The 22,659-nt window shown below is 36.9% G+C and overlaps 1 protein-coding gene across 1 annotated transcript in view; it reads right to left on the bottom strand.

Moving 5' to 3' along the window:
* Positions 1-22,659, bottom strand: part of ANO2 (anoctamin 2) — a gene marked incomplete in the record, with an annotated part of 124,425 nt that overhangs the window by 22,405 nt on the left and 79,361 nt on the right. The window contains 4 exon segments of the mRNA XM_072398970.1: positions 6,363-6,511; positions 17,717-17,817; positions 18,503-18,560; positions 21,269-21,380. Coding sequence (XP_072255071.1) covers positions 6,363-6,511; positions 17,717-17,817; positions 18,503-18,560; positions 21,269-21,380 — 420 coding nt within the window.

Below are 22,659 nucleotides of genomic sequence, written 5' to 3'. Positions count from 1 at the left end.
GCCCAAAGGTGCCCAACCATGCCTGATACGCCTACTAAATTTATTATCAATCTGTTCAGCATATACTAAGAAATTATGCAATAACTTGCAGATCATATAACTGTTTCCTGTGGAAATATGGATTAATTTAAGAAAAATGGTCAAAGGGATGGGTCTTCTGGAGCTTAATTAAACAAGTGAACCTGCCCACAGGTCTACCCTGATCAGAATTTATAAATAGATGAAAGGGTGTAGGGACAGCCCTTGTGAATTTGAACAAAAATAACCTTTTGTTCAAGACAATTGTTCTGGGCTGCTGGTAATCATATTAGGCAACAGGAAGTGATATGAGTTGCCGGTCACCCTTTAGTAAACTCTGATTAGACCTTCAAACCAAGCAATGGACAAAGACTCTGCATATTCCTTCATCCTTATCCCTTCTGCTTTTACTTTTACTGTGTAAACAATAAACTGTATGTTTTACTTCTTTAAACATTCTATGCACTGTTTCTTTCTTTTATTAAAATCAATATTTAAAAACATCAGCTAAATCTTTAAATGCTTGAAAGTAACAAAGTACAAACTTGCCTTTAAGAGACACTAACTAGTGTATCAAATTGTGTTGTACTCCTGCCTGAGCATGGCCGTGGGTAATACAGATTTTCTTAATCTAAAAAGTAATTATTGTTGCAGTTCTGCTGGATTCGGTTGTGTTTTCTGTTATAAGCATGTGGTGGCATTTTGTTCATGTGAATGAGTGATTAACTTCATAGTAACTTGCTTCCAGTGCTGAGTACTCCCAGTCAGATGGTACTTATCGTAGGGTATTGATTAATTATAGGTTTCTATCATGTTGTTACAGCAGGTTTGCATCTTAGGCTGGTAGTAGCCTCTACGGAGATGTAACACTTGTTAAAGGTTATAATGACGTTATATATATTTCCAGATTTTTTCCTTCTGGTACATGCTGGTTCACTGAATAATGGGTTTTCTGGGTTCACTAAAAGTGAGAATTTTAAACCTTAGTTCTTAGTTGTACCCATGTGCCATGGCTGCTGTTGTACTTCACTAATGTACTGGAACCTTGGTGTGTCAGTTAACCCTCTGGTGGCAGGAATGTTTAAACAAGGGACAAAAAGAGTGTCAATCAAAGCACAAAGACCACTATCATTAAACACTGAGGGTGAGGCTGTAAAAGTTCCAAAATGACAAAGGACTCCTTGTTAATTGTAAGTGAAAGGTTTCCCATTACCTAAATTATTTAAATCTAATCTCTTTGCAGATATTGAAAACAAAAATTAATGCAGCCTTGTGCCTATTAATATAACCTTAAATGTAATTTCCTAATGCAGTAAATATCTGAACCCAAATTTCCAATATCCTGAACAGAAGAACTTACACTGGGAAAAAAGAAAAGCAAAATTATTCCATCTAAGGCCCTGCTGGTAATAACAGATTCAGTGATTTCATTACTGTGCTGCTCACTATTCCTCATGCTGGAGAGGAAGTTGTACCTGAAGAACTACAGTGCAAGGATCTTTATGTTTCTGCTGTATTCATTTTTAGGCGTAGGATTCATTTTTAGGCGTATTAAAAATAAAAACATAAGGAAGTAATAGCGGCAGTGTAGAACAAGGAATGGCAAGTCAGTAGGGAGCAAAAGGTCAGCTCCGGGAAACCTTAAGAAAGTCTGTTGGCTATCACCCAAAGCAAAGTTTATTTAGACAACTATAATCTAGAGTTCATACAAGGGTGGATTTTAGAATTTACACTGTACACATTTACAATGTAACCTCATTGACTTAGGCACTGATATTCCCAGAACACTGTAAGAACTGAGTGTAAGGACCAATGAATTATAACCAGTCATGTTGCCACTGTATGCATTCTAAGGCTTAAAGTTGAACTCAATGTAGATATAAAAAACACTACTATTTAGGCAAATACAACTGATATAACTAATCTAAATGCTGTTTTCCTTCACTTCCTGCTATGCCTTGACCTATTCTGGGATTGTATTGTAGATGTACCTGGGGAAAGTTTGCCAATAGAAGGTCAGAGCAAATATTAACCTTATCATTGGTAATGTTGCGGTGTTTAGAGAGAGTAAATAAATTGCAGGAAAAATTTTGTAAAAATGTGGAAATGTAAAATGTAAAAACATAGTATCACGGAAATTATTGGGATGAGGGGGGGGGGGGGGGGTGTGAGAGAGACCCATGAGAATGTAGCATTAATGGTGTTGCTCTTTCAGGAGAATGTTGAAGTGTGAAGAGGGTCAGCAATATTTTTTTTTCCAGGAAATAGGAAGACTGGGGAAGAATGTGAAAAAGGTAAAACCCCAAAGTTATGGTTGCACTTTAATCTCACTGTTGTTTTTCTTTTTAATTCCTAAACCCTAGATTGTATTTTTTTTTTGTGGAAACAATCATTCCTTTATTCCTTTTAATACTTTAATTACAGTTCAATACAGAATACTGTGCTTTAACATGTCCACTGAAAGGCCTTTTGTAATCCAGAAAAGTAATCGTAGGTAACTTTTGCAACAGTACTAATTGGTTTTTGATCCCATAAAATATGAAAACATTGTAGCACAGTTTATTGTTCAGTGTTGACACTCGTGTGTGTTTCTTGACATCTGTGAATATAATACCAAAATCACCTAGATACTATTCTGTTTTGTCTGTTGGATGGAAAACTGAACATTTTGTAATTTGTTTGTATTACCACCTTAAACAAAGACAATCAGTATGTGATTTTTATTGGTTTATAAATATTGCTAATAATGAATATTGAATGAACAGTGTATGGGTTAGTGCACAAGTCACTAAATACAATATTAACCCTTTGCATATAAAGAGAAAAATGTTTTTTAGCTTTAGATGGGTCGGGAAGTTGGGTTGGGACTCTATGGTTGGATTGGTATTGATGGCAGTGTTGCTTCTACGCTTGCTAGTCCTTTACCTGGAACAATCAGTGAATTAAAAACTTCTGCGCTACCTATATGATATGTTACAGGCCAGTAATTCTTTAAAGATGGGCTTCGAGCAAGCAGCTTAAGGGACTGTGTCAGCAGGTTTGTTTCAATGGCATTAGCTCAATATCAGTTGAAGACACTTCTGAGAAATTTTTCAGAATGTTAACAGACGAACTTGACCTGTAGCTGACCAGTTTCTAGTGGGTTTTACATTCTCATAACAGTGAATGCCAAACTCATTTGAAGTGAACAAAAGCCTGTTGACACGAACCCTTACACTGAACTTTCATCAGAATTTACTCTCTTCCTCTTAGTCCCGCAATGGTGCCAATATCCTTTCAACTGGTAATCTTCCAGCTTTTCATGATCTTTAGCCATCTTGCTTAGTGCTAAGTACACTTACATGGCTCTTTCACTGTTTACCACTACTGTCAATGAAAAGAACAGCCTGCAGCTGCTAAGTGAGAGAGGCGGGTGAAAGGCGGACATGACCAGGGGCTAGGGGAAACAGGAGGTAGAGGGTTATGAGAGGAGGGTTAGGATAGGTTGAAGTTAGGAGGTCAGGCATAGGTTGGAAGTTTGAAAAAGGGGTGGCGAGGTTAGGTGTTAAAAGGGAGACGAAGTGGGGACAATTTTAGGAAGGAAAAGGAGCAAGTTTCCCTCCCACCAACCCACCCAAAAAATTTGGAATGTATTGAAGTTCACACTTAGAGTGGCACTTGGGGTCCTCGGAGGGCATCTATAAGTTGTGTGTGGCAGACGAAAGAACCATCCCAGGTGTGGAATCTCCCAAAAGTTTTGAAGGAAGGAGGGGCTGTGAGTAGTGGACTTGTTTTCGAGTCAGTAGGCTTGCAGCTGGGAACAAAAAGTTGGTTTTGGGCAGCTCCCTCAGCTGGTATAGTGTCATGAGGGCTCGCAATCGGGGAAAGTGTAATACAGGCATAAAAGTTCTGAATGAAATTTTCATAGTAAAATGCTATTGTTATTGCATGGTTATTATTATTATTTATGGTTGTTTATGGTTAATGTTATTTTGGGTATTTATCCTGTTTTAAATATGCAAGTTGTAAATATCAATATTTAAATGTATCATAAATGTATCAATTACTATTGCCATTTCTCCATAAAAGTTGTGTTTTGTCTTGGTTGGGAAGTGAAAAAGGGAAATAGAAGGGTGGGGAGTGGAGAAAGTAGAGAGGAGGAATGGGTAAGTATTGGTAAATTGGGGTGGTGAGCATCCTAGCTACCTGGGTCAAAAAAAAATCAACAGACCTATGACTTTAAATCTCTGTCACTCTGATTTCCCACTGCATCAGCATGTGCTTGGCATGGTCAGAAAACTGATGGATGCTTTGTGCTGATTATTTTTCCCCTTATCTATACAGGGACTAATTTCAAGTTGCATCCAGGTAATTACATAATCTACATTTTAAAATCTTATAGATTTGCCTAGATTTTAGTTGTTAAATATAGTCATTAGCTCCAAATACTCTAAAAATGGTTGTGATTTATGGAAATTACTTTGGTACCATGTCTAATTATCTATTGCTCACTCGACATTACAAATCTCCAGCTGACAATGGTCCCCTTATAGATGATGTGACTTTTACTTACTAATTATAACCCTATTAGAAAAAAATGAAATCATGGTAAAGTCTTTGTTTTCAATTCTTCACACAGCTTCTAAACAGACCCCCCCCCTAATATCCGTAGGTTACTCATAGGTCAATCTGCAGCGAGGCGTTGTCTGATGTTACTGTTAAAATTTGTTTTCTATCAAATAAAACACATTGTAGAAACATAGACTATTACTGAGCAATCAAAAAACAGATTGGATGAGTGTAGCGCAATGATGACAAAATGTGAGTTGTGTGAATCAGACTTTTAATTATTTCCAGCCTAATGTGCATGTGTCACCAGTGACCATTCTTTCAAACCTATGGATTTAAAGTAAAGTAAGTAATAATATCCCTATGGACATGAAATATGTGTCTATTATTTGATAACATTCTTACATTCTTTCCAGTCTGGCATTTTTGACCCTCAAATTCAAATCTTCTGTGTCAGATGTTACTTTTTAAAGGAAATTAAAGCAGTATTTCTCTCTAAATGTAAAGTTTTTTATGTATCACTTAAGTCCCAGGGCAAAAGTCTGTGTTAATCATATTCATATGGGTATTTCATATTTACCTATATACAAATTTAAAACTGCTAAGGGCATACATAGCAATATCATATTGTAAAGGGCATACATAGTGACTATCACATTGTAAAACTGAAAGCAATAAGAACAGCATTGAATGTTCCCTTTCACCCAGTGAAGGCATAATCCATCTCAAGTTATGTTCAAGCTTTTTTTTGTTCAATACAGCAGGGACAAATTTCTCATAGCTAGCATAGCATGTGAACAGGGTGCCACAGTGGCATAACTGGTTGCCAACTGTCAGGCACACTTTCACATTGGTTTTCAATATTGGTGCCTTAGCACTTTTATCCTAGTATAGTATACTGTGCCCATATTCTCAAAAAATGAACTGTTAGCAGAGGGAAGGCAGTTTGTATTACTTCTACAGTCTTCTGAACCAGGCACAAAGGGAGCAAACTATTGCTTTATTCTTTCCATGCCAGATTCAAGGTGCCTTGTGTGACTCAGACTTTTGCTTTTGTTATTACGATACTAAGACGAGATAGGAATAGGCCAGATATGGCATAAGACAGTTGACCTAGACAGGCAGGAAGCATAACTTTGGCACTAACCTTGAGAGACAACATTACTCTGTGTCCTGTTGAAGTTACAATATATGGCATAGGTTGTGAACCATTATATTTATATGAGCTTGTTGGACATCCAAAACCAAGTACAGAATCTGTACAGGATCAAGCTGTACAGGATCAAGATAAAAATAAGCAAAGACATTTTAGACTATTTTGTTCTTCTAAAATTGTGACAACAGTTTGGTGAACCTCTATTAGGAAAAGTTTTGAATACTTTGGTGTGGAGAAACTAGAATGTTCTACAGTCCTAACCCTAACCACAATGAACACATTTGGTATGAAATGGAACACCAGTTGTGAGCCAGGTCTTCTCATTCAACATCAATACAAGACATTGCAAATGTTCTTTTGGTTGAATGGAAACCCATTCTCACAGACAGACACCAAAATAGGATGGAAAACCTTTTCAGTAGACTGAATGAGAGGATGCTGTTGCTGTAAAGAAGGGCTGCCCATGTTTTTTTTAAATGGGATGCCCAAATATCTTATAAAGCATTGATGGTTATCGAATCAGGTGTCCACAAATATTTGGCCATAGTATATTATCACAGCAATACAAATATGCTTACACTTCTCTTACATGTGCTAACAATCCCTAAAATACAAATGGTGAACATTAGCCAGCCCTTACTCATCTCCATGTATTCTGGTGTCAGTCCAGTAAAAGGCTCCAGAGCATAGTCACGGACCCATTGTTGATGTTCTCTAGAATTATGCAAGTTATTCTCCCGTGATTCTGTCCTTTCATCCTTCAACTTCCTGTACAGCTTCTTAAATTTCCTGAAATTAAGGACACAAAATCAAATTGCAGCAGCTAAAATAAACTTTGTAGTTTGCTTTGCTCTATTGGTTGTTCATGCAACAACTGCTTTAGCTAATAAATGAAAATTTAGTAAAGTCTTATTGGAAAAATACAATTTTCTTACAAAATCCATAAAATGATAATGACTCATATCCTGATCGTACAAAGAAGAAGAATGCCAATGAATCACAAATGATTTCATTAATTCAAAATGCTGAGTATAGGATATTTTCCAGCCGGTGTAACATTAAAGGAATCTTTATTAAATGCTTAAAGGTACACTACACTTTTATGTGAAAATGTGGCACAGTGTTATAGATAGGAGATGCAGCTTACCTATCAAGAGCTGGTGTTCCTATTCTTGATATAGTGTACATAAAAATGATCACACCATTAAGTTATGTTTTCCAATCACCTGGGAATACCAAATTCTACTTTCTGCATTTGAAATAACTAAACCTGAATAATATATTATGCTCCTGTTCCTCAAGTCATTCCACAGGACGCACTGCACACAGTGAAATGTAGCTTAAAGTAAGGGAGGTTGAACAAAACACTCAGTAAGGAGCTTTGCATTTTTTAATAGGGGGTGCTAGAAAATCTAGGTGTAAGTGGTCATGGGAAATCATTATTACACACACATAGAAAGTGTACTTAGAAGAAGTTTTTGAAATGTAACTTCCTCAAGAAATTATATGGCATGACAGGGAAGTCTTTCTTTCTATATTGCTTTGCTCTAATTTAATATAAATGCTGTATATTAAAAAAAAATTCCAAGAAATTTTACAGATTGTCTTCTTGTAAGTCGTTCACCCCCTTTAAGGGTTTGCTTGTCCTCATCAGATCAATGCACTGCGCTATACACATATTCTTTAGTAAATAATTGAGTCTATACATGCAGTAGCAGATATAATTATTTTTTTAAAGCTGACTGACTACACAGCCATGTCTAACATATTAGGAATCAGAGGTTGAAATAGGAGTTAAAGGGAAAAAGTACTAATTTAAAAAATATATATTATTCCAATGCAGTAAGTGTTAGGCAGGATATACAGACATACTTTAAGCAGCACAATATTTTTTTTGCTCCATACAGTAACATTTATGAGCATATTTAGTAGCAGCCATGTTACATGTACTAGAATACAGGAAGGTGCACTTATGTTGTCTGTATTGAAACAGTGCGCTCTTGTGGCAAAATTAAGATATTGGTGGACTCTTAACTGGCAAGAAAAGCATGAAAGACATTGTTTGCTGCAGGAGAAATAATTAGAAATAGAAGTATTTTAACCAGATAAATATTTATGTTTGTAAATACTGTATATTGAAAGCGTTCGTAATTCATTTCGACTTTTTAAATACATTAATGTTTCCATCGTTGACGTCAATGGTGGGAATGGTGTGAATCCTTGACCTCTATGATATGAATGGAATGCATACTGATGAATGTAACATCGTCCTGGACTTATCGTCACTCTCCTATGAACAGAAAACCTTCTCTAATCCTGTGTTGTTGTGTAAAGTTGGTTTAGAAGACTGAGATTCTATGTGTGACATAAGTGATAATCAGATGAGATTCCTCAGCACTCTAGGCATGTTTGAGAACAGCCCAGCTGTCTGTTCAGCATGAAGAAATCTTTTTAGTTGCTGAGTCTAGGGATAACAACTAAACATTCTTGTTCCTCTACAAAGTGTGCCAAAGAATGGGAGCAGTCAGTAACTGTTAAAGGTAACTGATAACAATCACCCGATCCAGCTGTTTCCCATTGGCTTATTGGCACCACCACAAACCTCTGGCTAAGGCTGGAGGAAGGTTTAAAAGATTTCGCCCTGACTGTCTTCTTGCCCCCAATATGAATTTCGTTTCTCGGTATCTGTCTGCTCTTACGCATACAAATACCTGTAACTTGCAATACAAATTAGTGGACATTTTGTTCAGAGATTAGTTATAGGTGGATATATCAAGTCTGCACACCTAACTTATGGTTGCTTTCAGCAGGTTAATTGACCTAAGTGCATATAAGTGCATGCTTTGGGGTCCCCCACACTCCCCTGAGGAAGCCTTATTAGGCTAAACGTGTCAGGAAGGGAGACCCTCTCCTATTCCTGTACTGCTGTTTGCTTTTCAGATGTACAAAAATTTGAATGGTAGTTATGACAAAAGTGTTATGAAAGTTATGACGAAAGTGTTATGACAAAATTCATGTAAAATATTTGAATATTGTATTATTATTAGTATTTTTTAACATTTATAATTCACTAAAAATTTCTGTTTTATATTAGAGAGGTTATGAGTGCCTTACAAAAGCCTCTCTTTTTTTCTTTCTTTTCTATTTTTTCCCTCTCTTGATCACTAAGTGCATATAACACAAAGAACAGGATACCGTTCAAAGTTTATATACACTGTAAAACCAGACTGTCTATGAGATTTAACATATCCTTTAAATTGTCTTTTAACTAAAATAAATGCATTATTTGTTAAAAAAACAATAAAAATACTTAAAATGACCATAGAGTAAATACAAGTATGTTAATTTTAAAGTCATTGAGACATTGGGGAATGCGTTACTGCCATACCAGCGACAGCTAAACATCTCTCTAACTTCATAGAAATAGAGAACTCTGCATGCCCTTGGCTTTTTATGCTATAAACTGTGTTGCTAAAAAACAACAGCAGCGTCCTTTAAAGAGCTTTGAAATACATGCAAGTTATGATAGAAATCAAACCTTTGTTTTCGTGCTAACAGCTTGTTCTTTTGAGCAACACTTTGTTCATTTTAAATTGAAACTCCTAGTTACTTAAACCAAATTTGCCAAATAATAACCATGACAAAAATATCTATTGTCTAACGGCTAAGCTCTTTCATAACTTACTGGCCCCGGGAAGGCTTCAGTACAATGTGTCCTGTTCCTGGCAAAGTAGATTTCTATTGATATTGTGATTCGCATTTGTTTCCGTGTCTTGCAGAGTCACAGACTAAACACAAGTAGTATGACATGCAGGGTGATGCCCTGAGTAATGTAGTAGATTACATGCCGTATCTGGTTACATGTTGTCTTCATGGACAGCTGTGTCTTATTCTCCATGTTTGGGTAAGATAATTAACAATAAACACAACAGGCCATCTCTATATTAAAGATGAGAAATACTTAAAAAGCATTGTGTCTTAAAAAAAATTCCTTTCGGTTTTAGGATAACCTCCTTACTGCAAGATCACAATTAGTTTGTTGTTGAGAACAGCGTCAAGTGCTATGTAGAATCTGCATGTTAAATAAAATACAGTATTTGTTTGGCAATTATAGCACACATGCAATACTGCCTTCAAACCGAAGATGTTCTCATTGTTCCACAACAGGTTATATAATGGGCAGGATCATATGACCTACTTCCTTGAAGCCCAGGCAGTCATGGCCCATCGACCTGGGCCAAATCATCAGAGCAGTCCAAGCTCACTGTTCTACATTGCTCACACGTCGCTACTTGCTACTTAGTTTGCCCACCAATTCTCTCCACTCCATATGATTCCTGGCTATTGTTACCAGGCAGTTCTCATTGCTACTGGCAGAAAGGTTAACAGTGGAGGGGGAAGAGGGAGGAGAGAAGGAAAGTTGATGCAGAAGGGCAATAAGAAATTTGTTTCTTTACCAAATATACCAATAATATATATACCAACATACCAAAAAACAAAAGAAATAGCCCAATAAAACAACCAAACAACTCTTTTTGCTGTATTCATCTGCACTCAAAAAATACCCCCCAGTATTTATTTTGCCTTAGTCTAATGGACAGCAACATTCAGCATGAAGAGTGAAAGGCGATGGAGCACAATGATGAGCTCATCTTTGTTACTTCTTTCTCCTCCTATGAGCATGCCTATTGTCAGGATATGAACTGATTGGCTTTTTTAACCATTTTAAAGGGGGTTTCGCCAAACATTTTGCTTTGCAAACATGTCATTTATAATTTTGAATGGAGAATGTGTGGTTTTTTTTTGGTCTCTATCTACAAAACTAACCACTTACATTGTTCTTTAACCCATGCTCCTTCTGTCTTATGCTACCCACTTTCTCAATGTTTCATAATTACCTAATGTACAGTTTTCTAAGGTAACAATTTTCCTCCTAAGAACATGGCGGGTAAAGTTATGAATGGAGAGGCAGGTTTGTTATTTACTATAGTAGCATTCTTGTGTAAACGGTGTAATTAAAAAGCAGGAAAATACCATGTTCTCCTTCCAAGCCTGAACCTGCTCAGGAACCGCTGAATCTCTGAAACAATCACAACCTGATATGACTTGAAAAACATATTCATTTTGTTGGATTTATGACAGAGAGTATTGGATTGTTGAATTTGCCAAGAATTATTTTGAGAATAGCATAGAACTAATTTATAGCTCACCTGAATTATTCATATTTATTACTGTAAATTATTCAGGTAGCATAAAATATATTTAATACACTTTTCTTACATACTAAGTTCTGCAGTAGGAGATATAATACTCTGTATGATGACACACTGGGGAGTTGGATCTCTGTACTTATAGACAACAGTGAGTTTGGGTCTCCATCAGTCCACCAAGATCTCTGAAGAGTGTTCTTGATTGGAACGGCATTCAGGGTAGATTTCAAACCACTGGAGACCACAGCTACTAAACAGGTAAATACAACCCTGTCCTCTCTCTGGGTCTGTTTTATTAATTCTCTACTGGTGATCATAAACTATTGTGGGAGAACCTGGGTCATCTAGCAAACCTGCAATGGATTCCTTACAGCTCATTTGCTGTTAGTTGCCAAACGTTTTCAATCCTGCCCGAGATCCATTCCAGGTTTGCTGGATTACACAGGTTCCCCCATGATAGTCTATCTTCTCCATTCTTGGACAGCTTTAGTAAATCAGGCACTCTGTGTTGCATGACAACATAAAGACCTCCCTTTTCTTTCCATTCTGAAAATGGTTCATCCACTGAAAGACAGATTTCAACTTTCAGTTATCAAATGGCCATACACAGCCCTCCCACCTACCTACCCCATACACAGCCCTCCCACCTACCTACCCCATACACAGCCCTCCCACCTACCTACCCCATACACAGCCTTCCCACCTACCTACCCCATATGCAGCCTTCCTACCTACCTACCCCATACACAGCCTTCCCACCAATCCTCTTCTGCTGCATCTCTTTGCAGATCTCTTCATTGGGTTCCATTTCACCTTTGAATCAAATTCAAGCTCCTGTGCTTTGCCTTCAAATCCCTCCACTGTTATTGTCCCACTTACATTTCTGACCTGGTAAAAAAAAAATACACCCTTAGCCACTCTCTCCGCTCCTCCAATGACCTACTAATGACTTCCTTACTCATAACCTCATCACACGCACAGATACAAGACTTTTCTAGAGCTGCCCCAACTCACTGGAATGGTCTCCCTCATCCTATTTGGCTTGCTCCTACTTTCTGCTCATTTAAAAGAGCACTGAAAACCCATTTTTTCAAACTCAAACATCACTACTTCCCACCTCTACATATGTCCCCTCCTATGGTATGTTGGCGCTATATAAATTCTGTTTATTAATAATAATAATAATAATAATAATATTAATAAAATGGCAGTTCAGTATGGTCACATTGTTTGATGCCTACACCAACTAATTAAAAATGTTTTAAAAAGTTATAATATTTCAAAAATTACATATTTGATTTGATCTATATATTTATTTGTAAAGGTTTTGTCATAAAGTAGTAAGATGTAATCTGAACCATTTACGACATGACTGCTCCCTGCCTGGCCTTCAAGAATTTAAACTTTCTTTACAAAATCTTTATCCAGATTGTCTAATTGAAGAAACAGCAGGGAAAGAACATCAAAGAGCATCAGGAATACAAGAGACTGGAAGTTTACAGCATCTAAAATTAAATGGTAGTGAATGAAGCACTTGACTTGCCCAAGATGAATGTAATGGGATAATAACATACCACAAAGACACTTTTTGCCAGCTGACTCGGATTTGTGTACTTTTGAGAAATCTGGTGTTTATACGACACTTGTAAAAGCTGCGGCATTCTGCAGAAATATGGAAATTGTAGGTTCTAATGTTTAGCATGCATTAATTATCCCTCTCTGGCTTTGTTATTATTCGACTTTGTATTATTGACATATGTTTACTTGGAAGAGGCCTTGAAGTTCCTCATTAGCTAAAGAAGGATAACTGTAGGTGGTGAAAAGGAGCAATGTGTTGAAAAACATTAAAGAGAACCAGTTGCAGCTGGCCCCATGTGTAAATCCAAATGTTTGGTGTTAAAGCTAAACTCTAACCAGATATATAATATTGTCAATTGACGTTTATCTAGGAGACATTGCTGTCCACCTCTTATTCTGTCTGACCCTGGGAACACTCATTTCTAAAGTTTATCCTAATTACATTTTCCATCATAACCAAATTTTTACTCAGAGTCAACGAGCACCTCTGTGATGCCACTTCTGGAAGTGAAGGCTGCTCGTGAAATAACCCCCTGGTGGTATCCAGATCACCAGGCAGCAATATGGACACCCAAAAAGGGCTCCAATCCACAGAAAAAAACTATAAGGATTGGCCTGTATTTGGGGAAGCATTTCATCCATTTAGTTCAGCATTTTCTTTTTGTACTGGGGTTGCTTGAGGGAGGTGAGGAGGTAGAGTTTAAATAGAGAGGAGTAGGGGTGTCCCATGGAGTTTCTCCATTGAGAGTTCATTTGCAGTTCAGTTCCCACGGTCACCGGGCTGATAAGTACAGCCTGGTGACCGGGGGAACTTTGCGGCCACAGGTGATTGGAGGAGGCACGCTGTGACTGCACGTGAACTCTCAATGGAGTTTCTCCATTGAGAGCTCATCTGCAGTTTAGTTCCCATGGTCATCGGGCTGTACTTATCAGCCCAGTGACCGTGGGAACTGAACTCTCAATGGAGTTTCTCCATTGAGAGTTCATCTGCAGTTCAGTTCCCATGGTCACTGGGCTGTACTTATCAGCCCAGTGACCATGGGAACTGAACTGCAGATGAACTCTCAATGGAGAAACTCCATTGAGAGTTCATCTGCAGTTCCACTGTGATCCCCGGTCACTAGAGGGTAATTGACCTCTTGTGCCGGGGATCGCAAACAGGAGGATTACCAGGGCTGTAAGAATGATTGCAACCCTGAGAATACACTGCGATCCTGGGGCACTAGAGGTTATTTAACCTCTAGTGCCGGGAATTGTAATGATTTCCTTGATCTTCTGATGGTTTTCTGAAATCGGTTTGGCAAAATTTCGCGGACCCATTGGAAGTTCGAGGAAATTATCGTACTCATGAGTAGTCTGCTGTTCTTTGATTATCCAACCACAGGCTGAGGACTGGGAGATGACTAGGCAAGTAATGCTTATTTACAGTAGAGAAAAGTCAGGTCACAAGGCTGAGCGTGCTGTGTGGCAGATGTTTGCCTCCCAGGATTTCATGGGCAATATTACAAAGTCTTTGGCAGTTACAACAGTTCTCCCTAAATTACAACACCCTAAATTTCACCATATTTTACATTTTAAAACCTTTGGCAACATAGAAAACTACCTGTTGACCCGTCATAAATGATAAGCTGACAGCACTGCCTGTACTGCACTAAAATCTCAGGCAGTGTTTCTTTTGCATCATAATGTTTAATTTAACATGACACACTTATGGCAAGCATTCAAGATGAATTACAGTTTATTTTGTTCCATATTTTCTAAACTGTATTGCATACAAAATCTTTCAGTCAGCAAATACAGTATTGTCAGCACCGTCTGCAAGGCAAACAGAGGATATGCACTACAAAGCTGCAAAGTGTGGAAGAAAGGTCTGTGTCTAGGAAAATAGGAAATAATAATAATATTAATAATGTGTTTAATTTGGATGGCACCTTTAAATAAAGCACCTGGCCGTTCTTAGAACTCTTTTAATAGAAAGGAAACCTTATGTTCTAGACATGAGAATTCTAAGCTGACAAATCACAGATAAGGATATAAATTCTCATGATAATGCTGTATCAATATATTGGACCAGAGGGCTGAAAATGTTTGAAATCCCAAAGGCTTTGCTATTGACTTATCAAAGCTTATAGTCCAATGATTACAATGTGAAGAATGCTTTGTATTAGCCAGAGCCTCAGGTCCACTTTTCATGACTTGTCTAAATCCTTCCTTTGGTTCACTAATCACTTTCTAGAAAGTAATCCTAACAGCTTAATTGTTCATCTATGGAGAGAATTTATTCAACATGACTGTAGATTTGAGAGCGAGCCAGTGCTGTCCATGTCAGTGTGCCAATTTAAATCAAAATGCATAGTGTATGTACATTACTGAAATCTACTGTACAGGCTTTTGTACGTTGTAAGTTAAATCTGAACTCAATGCAAACAACTAAATATCTACATAAAATAAATATAATAAAATAGTTTTATCTGTCAAAAAAATTGAATTTTAGTGAGGATGTCAGCAGCACCAACGGCATGGTAAGGTACATTAGAGCTGTTGCAGTAATAGAGGGGGCACTTTCCCATGTACATGTGCCATAATGTACAAATATATTGAGCATATATGCACAATTTGGCAAAACCAGGAACACCAGCAACAGATTTATTTCTTTTACCTGCCTAGCTCCTAACCCTAAAAAAGCCCTTCACCTGTCCCCATGCAGAAGTCTTACCCATCCTGGCATTAGCTGATTTAACGAAAAGGGCCATGATTGTCTTCCATATTCTTTCCTTTATACAAGTTTTTTTGTTTTTAAAAGCCATGTGGACATATAACAACATATTACATTTGTTTCTTTGTAACTGCAATGGAATGCAAGAGTCACGGTGCTGCTTTTGAAGACTGACATCACACACAAGTAGCACAATTATAGACTAGTGATGTCAGCCCCTAATAGTACTGCCAGAGACTTAGTTTGTATATTTGATGTCTGGCAACTGTGCAAAAGCCCATAAACAAACCAAAGACGAGTGGCGCTGTAGAAAACCGCGCACTGGACGATACAATGTCACCCTCGCCACCTGTTTCGCCTTACGCCCCATAAAACTGTCTGTGTTATCATTTAAAGAGAAGCCAGGGTCAAAATGCACTTTAAAACAGCAAACCTAATATTGTGTAGCAAGATAAAGACTATTCTGTTTGCCTGAATACTTCCATCTCTAGTCATAAGTGTATAAAGACATTCCATTTGTGATCCATTTAATCGCTAAATCTCCCTTTCTTCATCTTTAATCTGAGGGTTGTGAAAACATCTACAACACGTTGTGTACAGAATGTTAATCCACGAATATGTAAACACTAAGTGAAGTGAAACCTCTGAATCATGCATAAATAAACAGTACAAGTTAGGGGCAGATTTAAGATATCATAGAAGAAAGATTCCTAACAAAAAATTATCCCCTAAAGCTAGTAAAAATGACTTAAAGTGTAAAGCATATATGTTATGTGTACTACATATGCAGTGTTCTGTAGTGGGCTGATAAGGCTGCCTCTGCTGCACCAAAATCTCAAGCAATCTCAACCCTTCATAGATTTACAAGGAGAAGGCGGTGTGTTCTGTAGTCCAGGTAGGACTGGACCATTTACATAAAATTATTTTTTTTTCTCTAGTATTGTATGAAGACCCTTCTCTAAAAAGAAACGTATGTACCTTAATCCTTTTCCTTCACTTTTCCATAAAAGAAATATGTTAGACCAGGGACAAGTAAATCTCATTCCCACTCATCTGTATTTACATCTGACCTCTTACTCACTGCAGACCTTTTCTTTTAATCACTGTATGCTAGGATGAGTTAAATTGTACAATCAATATCGAATTTAATTTAAAATCATTGTCCAGTTCTCTATTAATATTCTGGGAGCCTTAGCATTTTTAGAACTGTTTTGTTACAATTACAGATTTAGTGTGGGATTCTAAAAACAAGGTGGAGGAAAGATGAAGCTTAAGTGAGCAACCTGGAGTGTTTGTCTGGTCAATGTCAGTGTCCTTTGGAAACCAAAAAGTTTACTCTTGGGGTTCATACACATTCAGGGTTTTATGTCCAAAATGATTGATACTGATTGATAATGATTGATACTGATTGATAATGATCGATAATGATTGATAATGATCTTTTTGGCAAAAATCAGAGAGTGTACAGATGTTCTCTGATGTCACTGAGGATGTTGATAGTGATCCGATAATACCAGTGTTGGATTACTAATGACTGTTCCCATTCTCCTCTCCCCTATCTGAGCAGCCTCTCTGTACACCCATCATTCTTTAACTGCCAAACAAAATGCTCACAAATTATCTTTGCAGAAAACAGTCATTACAAGTGAGTGGAAGGTGTTTGAGAATTGGTAAGAAAATTGTATTAGGTTCAGGGGTTCCTATGTGCCTGAATGTGGGGAGCTGAAGGGACCCATAGTGAAGCATGCACTGTTTTTGGTTTTAGAACTGACTACTACAGACCAGGAAACACTTATATTAATTTATCATTTACAAAAAAATGCAGGGGAAAATAAAATGCTCTGAAATATACTTACCTTACTCCTAGGTTTTTCCCCCGGTGTTTAGGAGATGGCAATGTCCATATTTTCATGGACATCAGATACCAGCCCAGCACAGTGCAGGAGCATATTGTGAGACTTGGTACATTGGTCAGAATCTTACCAGAAGGATACTGACTTTTTTCTCTCTTAGCCATACATATAAGATCCTGAGATTAATAGCACTTTCTGTTGCAGGCTTAAAAAACTAAGCCACTGTCTACCAAGTGCACTCATCCAAATTGGCTGTTGGGTTGCTTATCTATCACTTCTATTATATAGGAAGCCAAATGACTAGCTGAAGAGGTTTGCATGGCAGGATGCCAAAACTGCTAATAATGAAATGGTTGTGACTTAACTTTGTCAGCCTGAAATAATAAATGCTGGTGTAAACATGACCACCAGGTAAGAAACTTTGCAAGAGATTACAAAAAATAGGTTGCTTAAGAAAACCGTTACCGAACATACTGAAAAATAAATTCACATTTTTTTTCTGAAATTGAAAACTTTCATTTTCATTCATTCATTTCCTGTAGCTAATATGTGAAGACCTTGTACACAATCTAGAGATCCTGTTAAACAACAACCTCTCTGATACACAAGTTAAATTATACAAATTTGGAATACTCACGGTATTGCAATCTCAAACAAGTTGTTCTGTATCAGTTGTTTCCCCAACATAATGATACTAAGCTGAATGCAGAGCTCCATCAGACATCCTCCGGGAGCACACTACAAGCAAAAATGGATCATGAAAAGTATTATCCTTAACTTTGGTCTTTGGTTCCATTAACACAAGTTACTGATAGCGGGTAGAGATGTGTCATCAGATCCAGCAGATTTGGCACTTTGCTACTAGTTTAACATGTCATTTATAAGCATTTGTATGTAAAACCTAATTCTTCCTCTTGATGAGATCTAAAGATAGTCATTTTGAGCATGGTTTAAGGTTGAAGTCCAGTTAAGAAGATGATTACACAGTTAAAATACCTATAAAGGTGTGTTTTACCCGCCAAAGGTATTACATTTCTGTCCATCAATTCACTTTTTTTTGCCAGCATCCTAAGATAGCTCATCTAGGTGAATGACATCACTTACAGAAAAGAAATACAGTTACATCTTCTCTGCACCTACAGCTTCTGAATAGACAGAAAAAGAGCAGCACCAGACTGACGAGGACATCCTTCTGTCCACTCTACTTTCACCTCTTATCAGTATGTTCCTTGCCAATATATTTGCATACAACACACCATAGATGATTACATCCTTCCCCTGCCTCCCCCAATCTGTGTGCTGCAAAATCTAAAACCAAGTCAAATCTAGCTATCTGCATTTAAAATATTACAATTATGTACCAATGAGATATGTCCCTAGGTTCATCGTTAAGTGTGGGATTTGCATTATTCATGTAACTTACCTCTTCCACTCTGTAATCATTGAAAATGTAGGCATAGCTGCCTGGTCTTCCAACAAACCTATGAGAAAAGAAGGCAACATTTTTTTAAGTATAGTTACAGGTATCTATAATTGAGTTACCTGCAGTCCAACCTAGCTGCTGTACTTGCCGAGTATTTATACGAGGAGGTATAATAGTGTCTTCTTTAGATACAACTCACACACTCTAGCTCCATGCATCTACACCAAACTGCGGTAGGAAAATGGTGACCATTTGTCCTACTTTTCAAGATGATTTCCCTGATTTATTAAAGCTCTCCAAGACTGGAGAGGATACACTTTCATCTGTGAACCTGGGTGATCCAGCTAACCTGGAATAGATTTTTTAAACATTATTTGCTATTTACCACCCAGCTTCACTGATGAAAGTGTATCCTTTCTTCAGCCTTGGAAAGCTTTTTAAATTAGGCCCATTGGCTCAAGCAGTATGAACGAAGAATAGTCAAACTGCATACATAAGCTTTTCTGCCTTCAGCTTCAGCATACCTATGTGACATTGAAAGATAGGTGGCCTGTGGAGGGATAGGAAATATAAATCTGTCCTGGAGATGAGTAATCAAATCCAGCATATTTGGGATTTTGGTAATTTATTACATTTTTAAAAACATTAATTGTGCTTATAAAAAATGTAAACCTGTATTAAAAGACTGAGTTTAATTCTGACTATGTTGGTTGTGTAAGCTGCATAAATGTAATAAGTATGGGCATTTTTTGTGCCACACTTTGGTACTGCATAGGTCCGAGGTCCAACTCAACCCCTAGCTGCTGCTCGAATCAAGGGCACTTTTTAATCCAAGCTACAACACAATGGTGCATTAAAAATTCATATATCTACAGTATTAGTGTTTAGGCAGTATGGGTGTTTTACAGAATTAAAATTGGCTTCAACAGAACTTACGGCTTATTTTTTTTGTCCAGTGTGGGGGTCTATCTGTCTTAGAATTCACAGCTAAGGAAATTGACATAGTTGAGCTACTTGTTTCTCTGTCCTATAAGTTCTGCAAATATTCCTCTGAAAAATCCACTAGAGGGTGCATGCTATTTTTGTTTTTTTGCATCCCCTAATTACTAAAGTATGTTGGTGATGTTTGGAACACCATTGAAAAGCCAAGTTTTTGCCTGTTTAGTTTAGTCTAGGAATACACAGTCTGTCTCCTTCTGATGTAGTACAAAACAGCAGGGAAGACCAGCAGAGGGCACAAGCCTTCTCAAAAATTGGCACATGTACAAGTTCAAAACAAAAAAACAAAAAAAAAACAAAAATCACAACAAAAATCAAATCAGAAAGTATTATAACCTAACAATTGTTTTATGGAAAATACACACATTAGTAATATACTGTAGCTTTAACAATTAGAAATGTGTTTTTTGTTATGGAGCCATATTAACAATGGTGAGTATTTATTGGGACAGCTGTATGTCCTTAGGACCTGCAGCAAGGAAGGCACAAAAGTCCATGGTACATTCCAGTCACCAGCAGGGGGTAGAACCAGTGAGGAATTCTACCCAGGTATAACTGGTCCCTGCAGGGCTGTATATCATGTATGGACCACTTCAACTGTAATATTTCACATAAATGGTGGTCCTTTGACAATGCAGTGATATAAATTGGGCTGTTTTTTCTCAGCCATGTTTCCTCTGTACTCTCTGAGCCCAACAAGCCTAACTATAATTTAGATATATACATTTTATTTAGGATTGTTTAATACTGTATCAAATGAGAACCTCAACAGCCATGGAACCCCTAGAACCCAACATAACGTTTACAAGACATGGTGCACTTGTTTGTCATCCCGAAGCCTCTTCTAACATAGAGGTATCAGAACAGGATAAAGGATCCCTGCAGTTGCATTTTCTTTTTTTTTTCTTGTGGTTTGTAAAGTACTGTCATGCATTAAATGCATTTTTGCATACAATTTTTGCAAATTTTTGATTGCATTTTGAAACTTGGAATGGAGGAGCAGATTTAAAACTCTTTATATATTTTTTTATGCATTGCCATAGCCTTTTAGGGCCCCCAACACATTAAAAAGCACAACATTGTTTTAAGTTATTTCTGAAACTGTTCAGCAGCTTGGTGCACCAATGAAGACAGCCTCTATCTGTTTTTTAAAACAAAGTAAAAGGGTACTGCTTTGTAGGATGGGGAAGTGAAGGAGCCTGATCCGCAGTAAGCATAGTGGGGAAAAACCACCCATAGACTGGGCAATGTTTAACATTCTAAAGGAAGGGGTGTGTGCTGGCAGCTGTCATTTTGAAGAAGTAATATAAAATTATTACCATCACTATATGCAAAGAAATACATACAATGTAGTTATTTTCATAGTATTGATATACAGTTCACTGAAGTATTTTTAGCCAGGAAAGGTTTGTTACTTTAGATAACCTTTATACTGATAAAATGATCCCTTACAAATGAAATGATGCTAGCAGTGGGAATGTCTGCTGGTGGACATAAAGGGAAGTAGATGGAGCTAATATGAGTAAGATAATTCAAGGTGGGTGACATCAAAATTTTGTTTAGTAATCCAAAAGAAGGCAAAGAGGTGGGTCAGTGTCACTGATGTGCACCTTCCTAGGGGTAAACACACTATACAGAAACATTTGGTAGATCTTATTTCACATGTACATATTATCTCCCTTTTTGTGATAGTTGAAATATTTTTTCAAAGATTACTTTTAACTGTGGCTTAGGCTACTTTAAATATACCTGCAAAAATCTACTTACCTTCCTTTGAAAAAGGCAACATAGAAAATTGAGGCATAGGAGTTTACAAACTTCAAGAGAAATGCCTTGAGAATCAACCGTTCTTCAAAGGTTTTCTCAGTTTTTGGTACCTCTGGTAAAAGCACAGAAAATTCCATTTATTAGTGCAAAGTAGAAATAAAAATGCAACAAAATTGCAGTAAAAAAGCACTTTCGTTTCAAAGATTTTTTAAAGTAAACCTGTTTACCACCCACCAGAAAAGCTATCTACCTTTCCCTCACCACCAAGTTGTTCTTGTTAAACAAATAGGGTGGTGGATAACGGAGGCAATCAAGTAACTAAATTATCACTTTAAAGCTTTTAGCTTCCAGAAGAAGAGAATGAGAAGAAACAAGTTTAAAAAAGAGAAATAAACTAGTTTAGGAAAATGCAACCACCCACTTCTCAGCTACTGACCCTGGTCAAAACTTTTACCAAATGGCTCAATATTATACTTGTGGCAAATCATGTTTCTGTACTTGATTAACTGTATTCAACATATAGGCCTAACACCTTGACTTTGATGTTGATTAGTATGAAGACACAAATATATATAGGGCTCTATGTAAAACAGGAAATCTGACATACCCTCTTGGGAATCAATTACACATGGACCTGGAAGATTCCCACGAGGTAATCTTTGAGGAAATGTCTGATTCCATGTTTTATAAATAGAGCTTCAACAGCATAATACAGTAAACCAATGTGGAAAATAATCATGTACTATAACAAAATAGAATTATAGAATCATGGACGGTAAAACATTGTATCAAACAATAGCGTGTCATAAAGCACATTTAACATTCAATATTCAATTCAATATTTAATTCAAAAAGTCTATTCAACAGTAAGTCTACTTCTAATTAATCTAACATTCATCTTAACTTGTCAATATATATATATATATATATATATATATGTATAATTTCTCAATATTATTATATTACATAATATATTATATATATTATATATTACATATTATGTTATATATAATATATATTATATTTACTTTTGTGATTGATGGAAGCTTGTATCAAATACTTTGCAGAACATAGCATCAATGCATTATGCAGAAACCTCTAATATAAGTGCCAATATACAACTATTTTTGAAAAATAAATGGATTGAGTATTAATTAAATTATTAGAATTAATTAAAAAATTTAATTTAATGTTGAAGATGCTCACTGTTCACCCAAGAACAGGGTGTTTTCACTTACGCATCCGTCTTGACACATTCCATGATGATTGCTTTGATTGTGATAGAGTTATTTTAATGGTTATAAATTCTGGGGTATGTTGCTCCGTTTTGAACTGGAGAACCTGGATAAGCTAATAATAGTTAGCAACAGAAACTCTTCAGTAACAGTCGA

Source organism: Pyxicephalus adspersus, chromosome 2 (genome assembly GCF_032062135.1).
Source record: "Pyxicephalus adspersus chromosome 2, UCB_Pads_2.0, whole genome shotgun sequence".
Lineage (NCBI taxonomy): Eukaryota > Metazoa > Chordata > Amphibia > Anura > Pyxicephalidae > Pyxicephalus > Pyxicephalus adspersus.
The sequence above is the reverse complement of the archived record's forward strand: the minus strand, read 5'-3'. Positions and strand labels throughout refer to the sequence as shown.